Source organism: Panicum virgatum, chromosome 7N (assembly GCF_016808335.1).
Source record: "Panicum virgatum strain AP13 chromosome 7N, P.virgatum_v5, whole genome shotgun sequence".
Classification (NCBI taxonomy): domain Eukaryota; kingdom Viridiplantae; phylum Streptophyta; class Magnoliopsida; order Poales; family Poaceae; genus Panicum; species Panicum virgatum.
The window spans coordinates 39,072,529-39,091,504 of NC_053151.1; the positions used below are offsets into that span (position 1 = coordinate 39,072,529).

Genomic DNA, 18,976 nt, shown 5'->3' on the forward strand with positions numbered 1-18,976 from the left:
GGAGCTGGAAAGAAACCCTGCTGAACAGGACCGTATATGGATTGCTGGCTTTGGGGCTTTTGGGATGATTTAGCATGTTTATTAGCACATCCTTGATCAGTGGTGGGCTTAGGATTTAGGAGTTGGGTATTCAAAATTTTAAGTAGTACTTTTTTTGACAACTCAAAGTACAAACTAGTAACATGTAATTGATACTGCATTATTGTGAAATTTTCAATGATTTCGCAAATTGCAATGACAATTTCACAAAATATGAACGAATTTTCATTAACTTTGGGCTCGGTTGTTAGCTTTGCCCCTTAGTTGCTTGCCACTCCCTGGTCTCACTGGCCGACGGTTCGCCGGTCGTTGCCCGCTGCGCTGTGCATGCCTGCGCCTGGCCTCCGAGCACCCACTGACCACCATTGCCCACGCCCCAGGCGGCGCGGCTACTCCGGCGGTCCGGCCTCCACCCTCCCCCTTGCCACCACCTGGTTGCCTACTCGTCTGCTGAGCCGAGCTCCATCTCCACCGCCGCTGTGCCAAGACGAGCGCCACCACCGTGCGTGCCAGCGTGTCGAGCTCCACTACCGCCTCCTTTTAGGATTGAGGTTGTGGAAATCAGGATTTGGGGGCAGGGCGGCCCCTGTAGTGTGGTGTGAGCCGGAGCGTGGGGGTCAGGTAGGGGAGGGGAGTGGAGAGGGGCGCGTCTGCGCAAGTGGGGGTCTGGGGTGTCGCGGGCCCGGGGAGGGGGGTGTGGGGGGCAAGGTGGGCCGGTCGGTGGGGATGAGAAGTTGGGCTGCTTCATATTTTTCAGCCCGTTACGCTATTATGATGTTTGTCTTTTTTTTCCTTAATATACTTGACAAATACTATATATATATTTTTTTTGTCAAAAATAATGTGTATTCAACTGAATACCCTTGGTACATACTGGACCCGCCCCTATTCTTGACTTATTCTATGTCACTTTAACGGCGATAAAATTAGCCCTCAAGGTACATATACTGCATATCATGTGCATATCCAGAAGATTACTTATTCTTCTCCTCAATATTAAAAAATATCTTTTTAGTAATAGGAGGTGCTCCAGCAGATTACTAATTTCGTACCTAGTAATATAACAAAATATTTTTTCAGTGATTACCAAATCACTCTTCCCTCTAACTCAAATGTAGGGAAATTTCATTCTCTATCCTATAATTAGAGAGAAAATATATAGAGTATCTGGGTATGAGAGATGAATAATCTGTTGTAGGTGTTCCTGGTCACTTTGTCATGCATCATTGGATACATTTCAGTTTAATAATGCTATCAACAGAAAGGGTGTTGATGATGTCATGCATAAGAATAATTCTCTAATAATGATAATCTAAACTAAAGACATGCAGTTTAATTCCAGCAAAGGTTACATTAGCTACTACAATGTTAAAATATCTCCTCCCACCCAAGGCAGTAGACAATTTTTAGAACATGTAATTTTGGTGTAAATATCAAAGGCAGCTGCCACGGTGCATGCGTCGGTGACAAAACTGATACTATGGAAATAGTGAAAAAGTTACCACAACATGACATAAAAAAGGTCTTGAAACACGACTTTCACCAACAATACTTTATTAGTATAATTATATGGCACAATTAAATTCTAATATTGCAAAAACATTTTTCTTGACAAATACATATGTATGATTTTTTTGCTTTTTCGTTTTAATATTTCAGAAAGATATTGGTAGCCATTATTTTTTTAAAAAAGTTTGCCAAGTTGTATTTGATCGCAAAGTGAAACTACATATGTTTTTGTGACCGACGGAGTGGAGGTGATGATTAGGAAAAGCTAAAGTAGAAGATTTTCAGACAAATATCCAGCTAGAATTATGTCCATATAATATATATGAGAGGCAACATACGCACGGCAACATCATCTTCCCAGAAAAAAGAGTACAACACATAGATACGGTTACTGAGATACATTTCGAGATCCTCTAGAGAGGAAACATTAATTAGAGCTAGTACTTAAACTAGCAGCGGGATGCCGGGATATCGAGGGGCCGAGGGTCCGAGGCAGAACCCTAGCATATGATGAAAGCAGAAGCACAAAGGTAGATCATTTCCCGCCGGTCGAAGGTCAAAAGGGAGCAATGCCCATGGTAGATGCTGCGGCGGCGGCTGCCGCTGCCGCCGCAGCTGCATAGAGACCATCCTTGAAAAGCATGTATTCACCTCCCTCCTACAAAACGCAGCAAGAAATTGAAAGTGTTCCTCAGGCATACATGTTCGTTGGCTTTGAGGTTTCGATTAATTACAGTGTAGTATATGATTAGGGTTTGGTCTTCGCAGGATCTTACCTGACTTTGGATAGAGGTCTTCTTCAGGCCCTGATCCGGCATGAGACCGAAATGGATCTGTGGGAAATGGGCCCACTGTTGCAGAGAAGAGAGGGAAATTGAATTTAGTCAATGTAGAACATACTGCAAATATGGACTGACAACTTATTAGAAGGTCTCAGGTGCATGCGCTTGAGAAAAGAGAGGAGCTATTTACATTCTTGGCAGCTGCGCTGAAAGCCTCCCTGTGGGTGATGTCCGGATTGCTGGCCTTGATGCGCTGGATCTCATCTCTATAGATGGCCAAAATAGTGCATGTGTGTTATTAGCAAAGATCGTCAACATATAGCTGCATGCTAAAGGGGGGAAATAACTTGTAAGTGAAACCAACGGATACACTCACTTGATGAATCGGTTGTATGCAGAAGGAACTCTCTGCCGCTTCTCTGAAGCTGCAGGAAAAGAACACCCAAGTCGAGTTAACAGAGCCGATGAACAATAATCACGTATTTGCAAGCGCTGAGAAAACTACATCATCAAATAGTGTCAGACAGCATGGGGCCAACAAAGTTCTGTACGTGTATTGTCATCGGTCCCTAAAGACGACCACTGTTGGATCTCCTGTGTTTTGCACTTGCATATTTCAACACTTATATTTCTGCTCTACTTTTTTCGCACAGTGCACATTTAATTTTATCTTTGGGATTTGGGAAGAGTCTCCGTGAACGTACGGGGAAAAGAATCACACATGCAGAAGGAACTGCTTATCTGACGTTCAGACTATCCACCCTCTTTGTTGCTCTTGACCTCTCTCTCTCAAAAAGAATCCTTCATGAAGAAAACTAGAAAGAGGGAAAAAAAGACTGGCAAAAATCTCAAGTGACGAGAGGATCAAGCTGCATGCGTGCTGATAAGAACTGTGTCCTCTCTTGACTAGATCGCTCTCAGCTCTCTACTTGCTAGCTAGTGCATTAAAATGATGAAAAGGAAAAATAAAATAACGCAAACTTAACACTCACATTTATTCCCTGACGCCGTGCTCTTGGGCAGCAGCTGCGGCTCCTGCGGTGCAGGTTTCACCTGCGGCGGCGGCGCCATGAACGACATGACCGGCGCGTTGTTGCCGCCGCCGCAGCTGTTGTTGATGCTGGTGATGGTGCTCACGCAGGCGCTCGCCGGTTCAGCACTCGGCAGGCTCGGCGCTTGTTGGAACGGCGGCACCATCTCGTCCTGCAGGAAGATTATGTTAGTATTATTGGTTCGTACGCAGTCCATGCATCATATATAACTGATACGGTGAAGAAGAAATCATCATAGAAATGGCGCAGCTAGCAAAACAGCATACAAGTAGGCCGTGCGGGGAGGTGGGGGAGAGGAGAGCCTGCTGCTGGCCGCCGCCGAAGGGGAGCTGGTTGGTGGCGGCTGCCGCCGTCGGCAGCAGGAGGCCCCGGAGGTTGACGGAGAGCAAGTTGCCGCAGTGGCCGCACCGCACGGTGACCGTCTTGAACAGGCTGCTGCACGGCACGCCCACCTGCAAGCACGCAGTACGTGCACGAGCACGACGCACGCGCGGACACGGATCGGATCGGACTAGAGCTGGTTAGCGTTGTCGTCGTCGCGGACACGGCCGGAACCATACATACGCGGATCCGATACGTACCGCGAGGATGGTGTCGCAGCACTTGCAGTGCACGTAGCAGAGCTGCTCCTGCTCCACCGCCGCCGGCTGCTGCGGCGCGAGGTACGGGTGCTGGTCCACGGCGAACATCTCCGGCACCGGCACCGACGACATCATCGCGCGCCAAGCTTTTGTGCTCCCACGGAGCAGTAGAGACCTCGCCTCTTCCCAGCCGGCGGCTGTGGCAGCTGCGCAACAAGCTTTCCGGTTCCCCGCGAGGTGTGGCCGGCGCTGGAGAGGTCGAGGCAAGTGGTGTTCTTTTTTTTTTCTTTTTTTTGAAACCAAGGCAAGTGGTGTTCTATACGACTACGAAGAGCAGAAGGCGAGTGCCGAGAGGAAGGGATGGATGGATCGGAATCGGATGAGCACGGGGTGGGCTTTATATAGGGGCGTGCCGGGCGGCTCGGTCCCCCTGGCCCGGGGCTCTGGATGCGGTGCGGCATCTCGATGTGACGAGCTGATGGAGCGGCGCCGGATTTGACGCGAGAGCGGCTCGTCACCTGGCGGATTTGATTGACGGCCTTGCCCGGCCGATTCGAGAAAGCCTCGGATCTGTTGTTGCCTGTAGCCTGTTGCATTTGCCCCGGTTGGCTCTTGAAGTCATGATTGAATGAGGTCATGTTCGTACCTAAAAAATTTCCTATAGTATCCATCACATTGAGGACTCGTACAGTTGCCCACGTGAAGTTGTAAAAATAGAATCTTTTCACATTTGAAGTATTAAGCATAGACTAATTATAGAATTCGTCTGTAAACAACGAGGCGAATCTAATGAACCTAATTAATCCACCACTATAGAATGCATACTGTAGCAATTACTGTGGCAATTTAGTGTCTAATCATAGCCTAATTAGATTCATTAGATTCCTCTCTCAATTTACAAGCAAACTATGCAATTTATTTTTTATTTCGTCTAGATTTAATACTTCATGCATATAAGATTCTCTTTCGATGTGATAGATTTGGATTTTTTGAATTTCGCAACTAAACAAGGCCTGGATCTTTGGATACATGCATAAAAACGGTAAATGCAGTTGAATAAAATAACTAATTATATAGTTTAGTTGTTTTATACGAGATGAGTTTTTAAAATCTAATTAGTTTATGACTGAACATTAATTATTAAATAAAATTGAATGTATTACCATACTAAAATTCAAACTTTTTCACGAACTAAACATGAACATGAGATGCGCTCAGCTCGGCTAGCGTGAGAGCCCGAGAGAGGGAGGCCGTGCTTTGCTTCGGGTCATTCACCGGGTGACGACTGACGACGGTCGACGGGTGGTGCGTGAATGTGAATGGGCGCAGGCCACCAGGGGCAAAATTGGGAAAGGCATCGAGGGCAGCAAAGCCGAGGGAGGTCGTCCGGCCCCCATCTCTCTTTCTCTGGCTGGTCTCTGCTAGGCTGTGGGAACAGTGGCGGCAGCAGTAGCCGCTAGCGACTGTTTGTCTGAAAAGCGGGCAGGGCCGGAATGAGTGGTGGGGATCGGTGGCGGACGGCAGAGCCAGTGGGCCAGTGGGCCGGCCCGCCCCCGCCCCAACTAGTTAGCGATCGACCGGCCTGGCGCGTTCCGGTGTGGTCGCAACTTTTGACACGTTCGGACGGTGCCCTTGTTACAGTGCCGCCACAGTGCTGCTGCTATTATTTCCGGCCACCGATTAGCGTGACCGCCCACGTCACGGATTAGGCTACACAACGCGGTCGCCGTCGCGCAGGCCGTGGACAATCTAGGTCGGACATGTTCGTTCCAATCCAGGTGTCTCATGCGCCCTCACATGAAGGCCGGCGAAGGCGAGGTCCTATCAGGGCGGAGCTGAGCTGCCACTGTTGGCGCAATCCCTTCCGTTTCTCAACTCGGTGCCGCCGCGCGCGCGCCGGCCGGCCAGTGGCCGCGCCAGCCAATGCAAAGCCGAAGGGCCTCGGCAGGCCTAGACACGGCGGTCTGCTGCGCCCGAATTGATTGCCCCAACGCGAGTATCCTTGCCCTGGACGTACGTACTGCGAGCACGTACGCCTGGCCTAGCTACAGCCTGCCGCGCGCCGATGACAAGGCGTGGCGCCGGCGTGCCCTGTGGCCGAGGCCGGTCTCGGCGAGCTAGGCGCTCCGGAAATGCATGGTCCCCGTAACTAGCTAGGAACCCTGTGCCTGCCTGCCGCAATTGGTGCCCCGGAAAAACGACTTAAATAGAGACAAAAGCAGGTTAGGCGCGGCCGGCAGCGCCCAGAGGGGTACTAGCAGCCAGGATCAGTCGCCGGTCGCCGGGACCGCCGGCCGGTGCACTTTCGTCGCTTGCTGGATGCTGAGATCGGAGGCGGCCGGCGGGCGCGCGCGGCAGCGCGAAATGTGCATCGCACCCTTCGCTCTAGGCTAGCTCGTGCTCCGGCGCATGCCTCCATGCCGGCCGCGCCGTGCCGGAATATGTACCGGTCTGCTTGTGTGCGCTGGCCATCCCGCCACCAGACCGGCCGGCCGTTGCCTGCTAGAGAAACAGAGCTCCTCCGTCAATCGAGAGTGGCAGGCGCGCGCGGCCGCGTTGTGCAGGATGGGTCTTGCTCCTTGGCCGTGTTTGCAGCGCGTGCAGCGCTGTTCACTCTCGCAGGGAGTTGCAGTATGTAGTACTGGGCGCACTTCTTTTCTTTCCTGGGGAGAATCAAATCAACCATTCCACAGACCGCCAGGGAGCTCGTCCTCACGTTTACCTGCTCGACATGTTTCTCCGGGAGAGAATCCTGCGATCTGCCGGGACGCAGCATGCTGCATTGCTGCATGCATTGCTGCTAGCCAGTGGCCACAGCGCGCGCGATACAAGGCTATGATAGGCAGCTGCCGGAGCCTGGCCGGGACGGGAGCGCATGCAAGCAGGAATTCCCTGTAGTGTAAAAGCGTGTACATCCAAGAATCGAGCACTGGGATGGAGAGAAGTGAAGGATTTAATGTTTTGGAGGCGTGGTTGGTGGGGAGAGAGAGAAGTAAATGAAAGGGGTGAAGACAGGGGCGGGCCCACATGAATTCAATGGTATTCAACTGAATACTCATTATTTTGGAGAAAAAATTTTCTATACATAGTATATACCATACATATATATGGAAAAAAGCAAAATAGAGAAGTTCAATCCAAACCTGGCCCGTTCCCGTCCGTAGCCCAGCCAGCCTTGCGGCCCATCCCCCGGCCCACTCGGCCTGCTCGCCTGCAAAATAGACCGCAGCCTGAGCCCGAGTCCCCAACTCTGGCATTCCCCAACCCCAACCCTCGGCAGCGGCGGCGGCGCGATTCGGCGCAGTTCGCGGCGGGCGGCGGCGCGATTCGCCGAGTCCCGGTGGTCGGCGTCCAGCGTCCGGTCTCGTCGTCTTAAGGCGCCTGGGCGGCTCACGGCGACGGAGGCCGGGCGACTATCTAGATCTAGCCTGCTTCTGGCCGGCAAGGTAGCGCCACCGTCCCGCTCCTTCCTCCTCCCTTGCTTGCTGCTGTACGTACGGTATTGGTAGGTAGAGGTGTGAACGCACATGGGGAAGGGTGAGCGTGCACTGCTCGTTTGATGTGGACATGTTCGATGGGCCTGAGAGGTTTTTGCCTCCGTGCGCGCGGTGCTCTGGATGTCAGGTTTGCGAGATTGGGAAGGCATGGTGAACTAATTAGTAGATTGATTCTGCACAGCATTAGATAGTCCATGGAATTTTGTCCTTCTGTTCGTCAACTAATTACCAACAAAATTGGGTCCATTGAAGCTTCAGGTCAAGTATAATTGAAATACGCTGCACTGATCTTACTGCTAAGTAAACTCATTCTCTGCAATGCAGATTTATGATGTGACCAAGTATTTGGAAGACCATCCTGGGGGTGCTGATGTTCTGCTCGAAGCAACGGGTACTGCTGCCCTGACCCCTGATTCTGTTTTCCTATTCTTGTCCACTTGGGTGTTAGTTTCCTGTATGGTCATTGGTTTGTTTGATGATGCTAATTGCTAAGGAAGAATTTGATGATGCGGGGCACAGCAAGAGTGCCATTGAGCTAATGCAAGACTACTTCTAATTTGTAGGTTTAAACTATGAAAAGGAAGAGGGGTGGTAGTGCCGCCGTTGATTTGAAATCTTTCTTGCAAAGAGCTGCGGCAAAGAAAAAACCTCTTGAGTCAGAGGTTGTTGCTCCACCTACTAATGAAAATCAAAGGCAGATAGTGGTATTTCAAGGGCAGAGTAGCAGTGGGACAAACACCATACCTCTTGAAGCAGAGAGAGATGAGCAGCAGCAGCAGCAGCCACCAGCTAATCCCTCAATAATTGAAGATGATGAATCTATGCCTATAGATGAATCTGACTCCGGCGATGAAGATGATAGTAATTATAATATAGAGCATGATCCGGGATTGAGGCCTTCTATCTCAAGCTATCCCGTCAATGACAAAGATTCGGTCAGAAGGTCATACATTGCATTGGGGCCATGTCAACCAAGAATGAAGAGAGAATTATTTCCCCAACATGAATGTGGAGGTATGCGCCGATTCCAACCTAAATGGTTTGATGAATTCAAGTGGCTAGAGTATAGTATGCATACAGGTGCTGCATATTGCTTTATTTGCTACTTGTTCAAGGATAGTAGCAAATATCCTGGTGGAGATGCTTTTGTTAATGAAGGTTTTCGAAATTGGAATATGAAGTGCAGAATTCGTAGGCATGTTGGTGCTATCAATAGTGCTCACAATGAAGCTGAGGAGAAATATAATTTGTTCATGAAACCTAGGACTTCAATTCGTGAGTCTATAGGCTCAAACAGTGCAGATTTCAAGGCTAAGTATCTAGCTCGTTTGACATGGTCACTAAAGTGCATAAGGTATCTTTTGCGTCAAGGGTTAGCTTTTCGTGGTCATAATGAGGGAAAGGATTCAAACAATCAAGGGAACTTCAGGGAACTTTTGGCTTGGCTGGCAGGGAATTTTGAAGAAGTTAATATGGTGGTTCTTGAAAATGCTCCACACAATTGCCAGATGATTGACCACAAGATTCAGAAACAACTTATTGCTGCTTGTGCTAATGAAACAACCAAATTTATTATAGAGGAACTTGGTGATGAATGCTTTGCCATTCTTGCTGATGAGTCTAGTGATGCCTACCAACAGGAACAATTGGCCCTTTGCTTGCGTTATGTCAATAAAAATGGAGAACCTGTTGAGCGGTTTTTTGGTCTTGTGCATGTTGAAGATACTACATCATTGACTCTTAAACAAGCAATTCAGTCCTTACTTATCAAATATCAGTTGCCTTTATCCAAGATACGTGGTCAAGGATATGATGGAGCTAGTAATATGAAAGGTCATGTCAATGGTTTGAAGAAATTAATTATGGAAGAGTCCCCTTCTGCATATTATGTCCATTGCTTCGCCCATCAACTTCAGCTAACCCTTATAGCTGTAGCTAAAGAGAATATTGATTGTCAATGGTTTTTTGGGCAACTTGCATATTTGTTGAATGTTCTAGACATGTCTTGCAAGAAAATCTGCATGCTTCGCATAGCTCAAGCTGAATACATGATTGAAGCACTGAAATTGGGTGAAATTGAAACTGGCCAAGGATTGAATCAAGAAATGAGCTTAGCAAGACCAGGTGATACACGTTGGGGATCTCATTATAGAACTGTTATGCATGTGATTCATTTGTATCCTTCAATCAAGAAAGTGCTTTTTAGAGTTGGGAAAGAAGGTAAAGGGGTTGAGGCATTTGGAGCTCAAACTATGCTCAGAGTATTTACCTCATTTGAGTTTGTTTTTCTGCTCCACATGATGAATGAAATATTTGGATACACAAATGACTTATGCAATGCTTTGCAAAAGAGGGAGCAAGATATTGTAAATGCAATGGATCTTCTTGAGCTCACAAAGGTGGAATTGGATGTTTTGAGAAGAGATGCTGGATGGGAAGAATTTCTTAAGAATGTCACTTCTTTCTGTGAGAAGCACAAAGTTAAAGTTGTTGATATGGATGGAAAGTATATTCCTATTCAAAGATCAGCTAAGTTCTATAGAGGTGCCACAAATTATCACAGGTTTCATGCTGATATGTTTTTGGGTGTCATTGATAGGCAACTTCAGGAACTGAATAGCAGGTTTGATGAGGTAAACACAGAGCTACTTAGATGTATGGCAGCATTCAATCCAGCTAATTCTTTTTCTGCCTTTGATAATGAGAAGTTGGTTAAGCTTGCTGGGTTCTATCCTCATGACTTTGATTTTCAAGAGAGGAACCAACTTCGTTTTCAACTACGCAACTATATTAATGATGTGAGGAATGATGAGAACTTCAAAAATTTGAGGAGTCTAGCAGACTTGTCTATGATGCTAGTTAAAAGAGATATGGTTTCTCGGTATGACATTGTGTACAAACTTCTCAAATTGGTTCTAGTTCTTCCTGTTGCAACTGCTGGTGTTGAGAGGATTTTTTCTGCAATGAACACTATAAAAAACAAGTTAAGAAGCAAGATGGGACAGGATTTTCTGAATAATTGTTTGATCACATTCATTGAAAGGGAATTCTTCTTGCAAGCGAAGGATGAGGACATCATCAATTATTTTCAAGCTATGAAGGACCGAAAAGTCATCTTGTAATTTGTAAGCATCCTTATTAATGCCATTTATTGTTTTAGTACCTCTATTTTCTATATGTTGAACAATTTCAGAATTCAGATTTTGAACAATTTATGTTATTAGTACTAAATCATGTGCTACTAATATATATGTTGGGCTGTTAAAAAAAATTTTCCACTACTTACAATTTTGAATACCAAGATCCCAAATCCTGGGCCCGCCCCTGGGTGAAGAGGTATATATATACTCTCACCCCGGAAGTGACCGTTGTGTATTCCTGCGTCGTTGGTTGCTACGAGTACTTTTTTCACGTTTGGCAACACACACCGTACATGTACGTAGACCACCGTAGCAGGGCAGCAGGCTAACCGCAACTTTGCCTTGTCTAGGTTCTACTACTACTGGTACGTAGGCACGCAGCGGCACCAAGGTCAACTTAGCCTATTCTTCACGCTTTTTTTTCCTTGGGGGAATAAGCTTGCATTTGCACGGACAGTTAGTTATTTACTTATTTATGGAGATCAATACTACAATGGCATGCTGTAGTCACAAAAATCGAAATAAATTATTCACAAGTTTTGCGTCAAATTGAGCTAGTCAAATACTCAAACATTTGAAAACAAATGTAGAGCTTATTTCATTTTGTAAGGACAGCATTTGACCAATAATTAGTCTATTAATACTCCAGAATCGATGTTATTATATTCATATTGAAAAATACTACTTTCTTAAGCATGCTTTTTTGGATGACATGAACAGAAACACGTTAATAGATTATTTTTTTAGAGCCTCGTCTTGATCTAACAAAACCAAATACCTCTTCGTGAAAAGACTGGAGGGAGGGAGTATGAGCGTACGACTCGTTATGCCAATGTTCAAACTCTGGTTTGATAAAAAAAAAATCCAAACCCTGGTGCAATAAATGCCTAAATGGTGCACAAGAGACTGCAGATGCTAAGGTAACTGTAACTGTAAATAAATGGTCTTGATTACAGGATTTTGCAGCGACCACAGCCTAACAGAAGGCTCTTGATTGCCTGAACAATACTAGTACACAGGTCAACAGGCGTGTGGACCTCGCGGCTTCATTCTTTGAGAGGCTGTAACAGTGTAACGTGACAACTAACGTCCCTTGTCATCGTTGCTTGGGGCCTAGCTACTTTTGCAGAAGCAAGGTCAAAACGCTCATCGGTTCATGTATAGCGCGATCAAGCAAAGCACTAGTACGCCTCAACGGTAGCATGAAACGTTATTACGTGACGGCGTGACGCGATCAGAGAGATAATGCCTACTACTAGGAGAGAAAAACCCATGTTGTGCCCACCGGGCCGGCACAAAGCTGGACGCCTGGCGTAATCTTGGGCCAACGCGTACCGAGGCCCAAATCCTTCTCCCGCGCAACAGCCCAACATGGCAACTGCGCACACACACACCCGGGCGGGCGGGCGGGCACCCGGCCGCTCCCCAAACTGCGGCGTTGCGTCGAGACTGGCGGCCGGCGGCCGGCGGCGCGTCATGTCAAGCATAGGCAGCGACGGTGAGGGCGCCAGCTGCCGTCCGGCGAGCGGGGGCCTCATAAGTCAGATCTTCTCCGCGTCGTCGGCGCGTTTGTGTCGTCCTCCGGTGAGTAGTGTATTTCTCCTACCTAGAAAGTGATTTACTTCAACATATGTCATATATATGTGACATGGACACGTAGTTTAACCTCATCCGTCCGTGTCAAAAATATTTGCATTTGTATGTATTTTCTATATAAGGGTTGCTATTTTGTGAAAATGTGACAAGCAAGTTCATTAAGTTATACTAGTCTATCAACCCGTACTCAGAATTAATATAAAAATAAGATCAATAATTATAATTATCTATCTCACGCTCTTTTCATCTATTGAATATTCTAACACATACTCTAAAATATATATTTTTATTATTTAGTTACAATAGATTTCATTTTGCACACTTCCATATGTATTCAATATATGTTTAGTTGAACTATTTGTTTGTGAATTGATATTCTTATTTCTTCCATCATACATGAATATATGGTGACAAATATCGTGGATAGTATTTTTATATAAATAATAACATAAATAACATATTAATAATGATAGAAATAGTAATTTTAGAATTTTATATTGGTGCACTTTAATATTATTATAATTATATAATTTAGATTAAGATTTATGAGTAATTTAACTTGTAATTATAATGACATAATTGGATAATTTATATACAAATTTAGGGAGGTATTTGTATTATTTTTATAATGGCATAGGTGGGTAATTTACACAAAGATTAGAGGGTTTTTTTTGTAATGACAGAGGTGGGTAATTTAGATACATCTTTAGAGGGTTACTTTAGTTTATTTTTATAATGGCAGAGGTGGGTAATTTATTAGGAAAGATAACAGATCCGATGATTATTATAATTAAAGTTGTCGGATTGATGGCTGGATGTTTCTGATTTTTGTGAGAATTTATAGAATTTTTTATTTTTTCAGAGTGTACACCTAGGATTCTAGGTGGTTTCACGTGAAGGCTCCAAAGGAGCCTCCAATTAGTAATAGTAAGATAAGATGGTCGTCCAAGCTCAAGTGTCAAAATCTGAGAGAGAGAGAGAGAGAGAGAGAGAGAGAGAGAGAGAGAGAGAGAGAGAGAGAGAGAGAGAGTAATTTTTATTTCCTTTAACAAAAGACGGATTTCATGAGGATAAGACTAAAGAATGACAGTGTATAGCTACACCTGTGTACATGCATGAACAATACAGCAAATAGGCATTGTCTTTGACACCTCGACTAGCTATAAATAATCTTCACGAATTGCCAGGTCAGTTGCTAAACCTTATCAACATCAGAGCTTATGCCAACTTACACATGCAAGTGTAGCCTCTCACCGGTTACACTTTTATTATGTACCACCTTTTTGCCATGACACATTGAATCGGTTGACTACTTATACACTAGCAGGTTACATATCAATCAATCACACCATCACAACGTTATTGGGGGCTTAGCTTGTGCAATGCAATAATGCATTAGTGATTTAGTACTGTGTGCATACCATTTACCCTGCTATTTCCACAAGTCGTTATCCCCTCCGCAGGAGGCCGACGTTGACACGTACTCCAAGGCCTCCTCTTCCTTCTCCTCAGCATGCTGAAACACCTGCACCGCTGGATCGGAGTAACTTGATCCCCTGGGGGTGGTGTCGGTGTCACCGTGGCTGATGAACTCAGACGCCACGAACCTGTCGAGAGCCCTCCAATCTGTGCCTGATGCGTCCCCAGCCGGCAGGTAGACGGGCTCGGCATGAAGCTCCGGCACGCTGTAGCGAGGGGCGCCGTGCTCCTGTGCAAGGCTGCACGGTTGGAGGGTGGTGGCTACTTGGCTGATGAGGTCGGGGAGCTTGTTGGTGGGGCTCTCCAGCTGAGGGAACTGCTGCAGGAAGTGCTCCTGGGGGAGGAGGTGGTGGTACTCCAGCTCCACCTTGCAAGGGTGGTAGCTGCTGCTGCTGCTCTGGGGCCTGTGGTACATCGCAGCAGCGCTCTGCTGGTGATGCGCCGCCTGCCTCGGCGAGCCCAGCAGCTCCGGCGCCATGAACCCGGCGTGGTCGCTGAACCAGTAAGGTGAGTCCCCTGCCATTCTTTGGACGGTGGCGAGACGCTTCCTGAACACCCTGCAGACCACCCATCCTTCCTCCTGAACGGCATGCATGTTACCTTTTTGTTAGGTACTGTACGTGTTGAAGAACGAATGCGTAATAGGATCGATGCGATGCTGACATGCATGCATCGTCGTCGTTGCATTGAGATGTCGAGATGAAACAGTTCACGGGACTGCGAATAATCTTACATGTGGAAATCCATTTTCGTTGGTCTCCAGGCGATACTCGTGCATGATCCAGTCTGATTTCTGTCCATTCGGCGCCCGGCCCTTGTAGAAAACCAGTGTCTTCCTCATCCCTACGAGGCAGTTCTTCACATAGATCGGCTTGTCCCTTCCGGTGGCCTTCCAGAAACCGGCCGTCGTTGCTCTGTTGGTGCGAGTGCCCGTAGGGTACTTCTTGTCCTTGTGACTGAAGAAGTACCACTCGTTCTGCTCTTCATTTCCAATCTTGCATTTTTCTGGTTAAACAACATACATAGAAGTTGGTTTATTAGAGCATAAGTTCATTGAGTTTCATGCATGAATGAGTTCACAAGAAGCGTATCATTATACTCATCTTCAAGTTCAGATTTCTATTATGCAAGATTGAAGCATATCAATGGAGCTGAGATTACCTTGTAGATCCCAAGGTTCAATTTTGTAGAGATCCACATCTTTTATGACATCCAAGTCTATCTTCTTCAGTGCTACCTTTTTCCTAAGGTAGTAATCAACGAGTTCCTCATCTGTAGGGTGGAAACGAAAGCCTGGAGGAACATGGGTGAAAGCTTCCATCTTCTTCTTCTTCTTCCTCCGATCCAAGCTATTATTCGGCTAGATATATGTCGACCAAACCTCACTGCACCATGGTTAATAAAGTTATCATCTAGCCATCAGTTCGGTTACCGGTTAGTATCTTGAAATATGTTGGCCTATCTATGGTATACTAATCCAGACAAAATAACAAGTTTCAGTGATAAGAATGCATGACTCCATCATGTTCAAAAATACACTGTTCAAGAATATATATATGAAGATTTGGACTAGAAACAACTTTCCAATTAGCAAAACCTGGCCATCAGTTTCTATGCAGATAAATGAGTTTTCCAATGATACGTATTTATATAATTAAATAATTTAGGAGTACTCTGGGAAGAAATCTATTCATATGGTTTTTATAGTTCAATATACATATTTTTTTAAAAAATATCAGTCTAAGTTATACAATTTTAGCCAGAGAGAATCAAATATATCATGTGACTAGAAGGAGACCAATCTAGATAATTTTGTATGCTCTAGCAGTCAAACGTAAGAAAGCCGGACCAAAATCCTAAAATCTATAAAATATAATTCTTATATATTTAGCTGTGAAGAAACCTTAAATGTTTATAGGAAAAAGGTGGGAATCATTGTACGTGGCATTACAGGCAGAAGCAGGCTCATACTTTCATCATACGATTGTCCAGACGAAATCTAATATCTTGCTTTGTTTATGTATCTTCTATGTCTATGAAGCTACTACATTTCTCCGCACGTGAAACTTTTCGTTGGACTCCCTCAAATTAATAGATCTCAAATGATAGCTAAATCATCATGTATGTAAACTAGGAAAAATTGCAACTATAAGCTAAATCAGTTCAATTCAGTATTGGAGTCGAAACTTAATTTAGGCCCTGCCACCTTGAGGAAACACACAGCATGTTTAATAATGATAAAGACACCATAAAGGCCTCGAACCATTATTAGGGTATTCTTTTTTAAAAAAAATGAAGGGCCATCTTTAAAAAAAAACGGGGAAGGGCATGCGTGCTTGTTTTCCATTAAACCAAAGGAGACACTGTAAAGACTGCAGTAAACAATCGCCAAACACAAATTGTTTTTATTTTCTCAAAGAATAGACGGGACTATATGTCCTTGCAGATCCCTGCTATTGGCTTGTCTTTCAGATATGATTGATAGACTGGAGTTGTTTGACTATCGGAACCTACAAAGTTGTGAGCTGATTACCTGTGGTAGCTTGTCTTTGAGCTAGGCCTTATCTCCGTGTATCACGCCGAAAGCAAGTGTGCTGGAGCACCGGGCCGCCAGAGCTTCGCCGTTCCCTTTCCTCGCCGTCTTCTCGGGGATCCGCAAGCCCTTGCGCTCACGGAGACGACGAAGAAACAGCGAACTGTGTGCGCGCGCAGGCCATTGATCAGCAGTTGAGCAAACGAGCGACAGCACGAGAGATCATCGAGAGACGAAGGTAATAATGGAGGCTGCTCTACCTTGCCCGGAAGCCCCGACCCCTCGCTTTCGTCAGCCGATGATGGATAGATCGAGAGGCGGGATAAGGCCGCGGCGCGGGTATATATGGGCGCGCGGTGGCCGGCCCGGTGGTGGGTGGCGCCGGAAAGCGCGGATGGATTGCGGGCCAAGGCTGGGTGCAATCCAGGAGCAACGCGGGCGGACAGCGACGCGGAGATCTCCCCCGATCTCTCGCTCCCCTCCTCCGGCCTCCCCCCGCGTTTTTCTATTGGCCTTCTTCGCCGTAACCGCCACCTCGCCTCACCCGCCGACGACAGCGACCGCCGCCCCGGCCACGCGGTCTGTGCCGGCCGGTCTCTCAGCGATCACCTCAGCTAGCTCCTCCCCCTCCGTATGTGGACGAAGCTTATGTAGTAGTGCTCCACGCGAGTCATGGCCCTTTCGGTGCAACATGCAGGGAGAGGGAGGAGAGGCTGGGGGCAGCAGCAATGATGGCCGATGCCAGGGGCGAGCTAGGCAGCAGAAAAGCTAGGCTATGGCCTTCTAAAATTCAGCGACAGGCCACGGGTCTGCAACAACGATGTGGTAAAAGGTTCGCTGCTACTCCTCCGATCGAGCCTTAACCGAAACGTGCATCGGCGTGTGTGGCCCTGAAAGCCAAGTTATCATGGCCATCAACGGCAACGGGATGCGTTTTCATGATTGTAAACCTAATCGATCGATCGATTGCTGCACTGCGTGATCCCCGGGGCTCTCTGAACCAGACGTTACTAAACAGGGTGATGCGTTTACATGCTCATCCACAAAGGTCACTCTCTGTTAGTGGCCGTGGTCCAGGACTACTGATCGACCTGTGCAATTATACGCGGGAATCATAGCTCCTGCTAGGCACGAGATGATGTATATGTACATGGTTTCTGATCTTCTAGTTCGTTCACCATTGGTTTCTGATCCTGTGACCACGGCTTCATCTGTGCAATTTTACAGTTGCTGTGGTAATCCATGGCGTCGTGGGCACTTTGAGTCCCACGCTAGCTGCACCTATCCACGGTTGGTCATGTCATCTAGCTAGCTGTCAGTACCACAGCAACTCAGCTAGCTCCGGAGGTAGTATCTGGCTTCTGCTGGCTTCTCCTCCGATGGTCGCTCTCAGGTGGGCTAGCCGCGGCCGGGCCCGTTTCTCGACCGACCTAAGTATATTTTAGCCTTGTTTAGATCTATAAACGCAAAATGTAAAATTTTTATAAATCGCTTGTATGGTGTACTAAATATAGTCGAAAAATGAATCATATTACACAAATGGATTGTAAATCGCGAGACGAATCTAATGAGCCTAATTAAGACGTGATTAGACACTAAATTACTACAGTAAACATGCTCTAATGATGAATCAATTAGGCTCATTAGATTTGTCTCGTAGTTTACAGACGAGAACTGTAATTAGTTTTGTGATTAGTCTACATTTAATACTTCAAATATTGAAGATTCTCTTGCAAAAATACAAAAACGCAAAATACAAACTCATCTAAACAAACCCTTTGGATGGCGACCTTGTTCCAAATGGAAACCGGCGCCACACAAGGCATGCGCCTCGCACACTGCTCCGGCTTGTGTCCTTCCTGAAAAAGAGGCCGGAAAGGATCCCGAGCCTTTCAAGACACGTCAGGGTTTAGCAGGCAGGACCAGCAGGGCTGGTTCCCCGTTTGTTTCCATCGATTTTTTTAGTCCCTGTCACATAAAAAAATCTTATTATTTAAAAATATCAAATAAAATTTATTTATAAATTTTTTTTGACAGATGGGTGCTAATTTGCGAGACGAATCTAATGAGTCTAATTAATCCATGATTTGCTACAGTGATGCTATAGTAACCATCCGCTAATTATGGATTAATATACCTCATTAGATTCGTCTCGCAATTTAGCCCCAGGGTTCTGCAGTTAGTTTTGTAATCAAATTTTATTTAATATTAATAAATATCAAGATTTTTTTGAATGTGACATAGTCTAAAGTTTAGCCCCTGGAACCAAACAACCCCTGGTGCTAGCTAAGCTAATGTCATGTGTCACTGGCTGATTGATTTTACTATCCTGGGCAGGGTTAGCTACTGATGGGTCCTGCACTCCTGCTGATGGGCACTGTAACTGTAACTAATGTTCACCAGGTATCTATCTGATACGATGCATTCTGTTACCTGCATGTACTCTGTATCCGTCATGGAATCAATTCTTTGTTTTAGATCATACTGTGTACGGCAGGCAGTAGGACTGCAGGTTCTTAATTTTAGTGAGGTGTAGATGCGAAGTACTCCGGTAGTCGATAGAATGCGCGCTAAACCTGATTACTACTGCACCAGTCTTCAAAGTAAGCCGTAGTTCCAGATAAGAATTAAGAATATACTAAGGTGGAGAGGCCCGGCCGGCCGGCGTGGTGCAGAGTTGCAGAGGCGGCGGCGGGCGGTCCGGCGTGGGCTCGACCTCATCATTATCCATCCCTGCTTTTAGAGCGTCCGCAATAATTAGTTATTTG

At 46.1% G+C, this 18,976-nt stretch overlaps 3 protein-coding genes and 1 long non-coding RNA gene across 4 annotated transcripts; 2 read left to right on the plus strand and 2 right to left on the minus strand.

Moving 5' to 3' along the window:
* Positions 1–1,838: 1,838 nt before the first annotated feature.
* On the minus strand, positions 1,839–4,342 carry LOC120683918 (protein YABBY 5-like). The gene is made up of 7 exons (XM_039966013.1): positions 3,964–4,342; positions 3,649–3,834; positions 3,323–3,533; positions 2,707–2,755; positions 2,521–2,596; positions 2,325–2,399; positions 1,839–2,206 (listed from the first exon to the last, which is right to left on the minus strand). Exons 1-7 carry the CDS (start codon positions 4,096–4,098, stop codon positions 2,105–2,107), a joined length of 834 nt encoding a protein of 277 aa, XP_039821947.1. The 5' UTR covers positions 4,099–4,342; the 3' UTR covers positions 1,839–2,104.
* A 5,233-nt stretch (positions 4,343–9,575) lies between these two features.
* Positions 9,576–10,787, plus strand: LOC120683699. The gene is made up of 2 exons (XM_039965792.1): positions 9,576–10,585; positions 10,763–10,787. The coding sequence occupies exon 1, from the start codon at positions 9,620–9,622 to the stop codon at positions 10,580–10,582; it is 963 nt and encodes a 320-aa protein (XP_039821726.1). The 5' UTR covers positions 9,576–9,619; the 3' UTR covers positions 10,583–10,585; positions 10,763–10,787.
* Positions 10,788–13,280: 2,493 nt separating this feature from the next.
* Positions 13,281–16,676, minus strand: LOC120683434 (NAC domain-containing protein 7-like). The gene is made up of 5 exons (XM_039965518.1): positions 16,469–16,676; positions 16,209–16,371; positions 14,837–15,060; positions 14,409–14,680; positions 13,281–14,255 (listed from the first exon to the last, which is right to left on the minus strand). Exons 3-5 carry the CDS (start codon positions 14,994–14,996, stop codon positions 13,629–13,631), a joined length of 1,059 nt encoding a protein of 352 aa, XP_039821452.1. The 5' UTR covers positions 14,997–15,060; positions 16,209–16,371; positions 16,469–16,676; the 3' UTR covers positions 13,281–13,628.
* LOC120683435 lies at positions 14,078–18,690 on the plus strand. The gene is made up of 2 exons (XR_005678797.1): positions 14,078–14,182; positions 18,546–18,690. It is a non-coding gene; the product is annotated as an uncharacterized LOC120683435 (long non-coding RNA).
* The last annotated feature ends 286 nt before the right edge of the window (positions 18,691–18,976 follow it).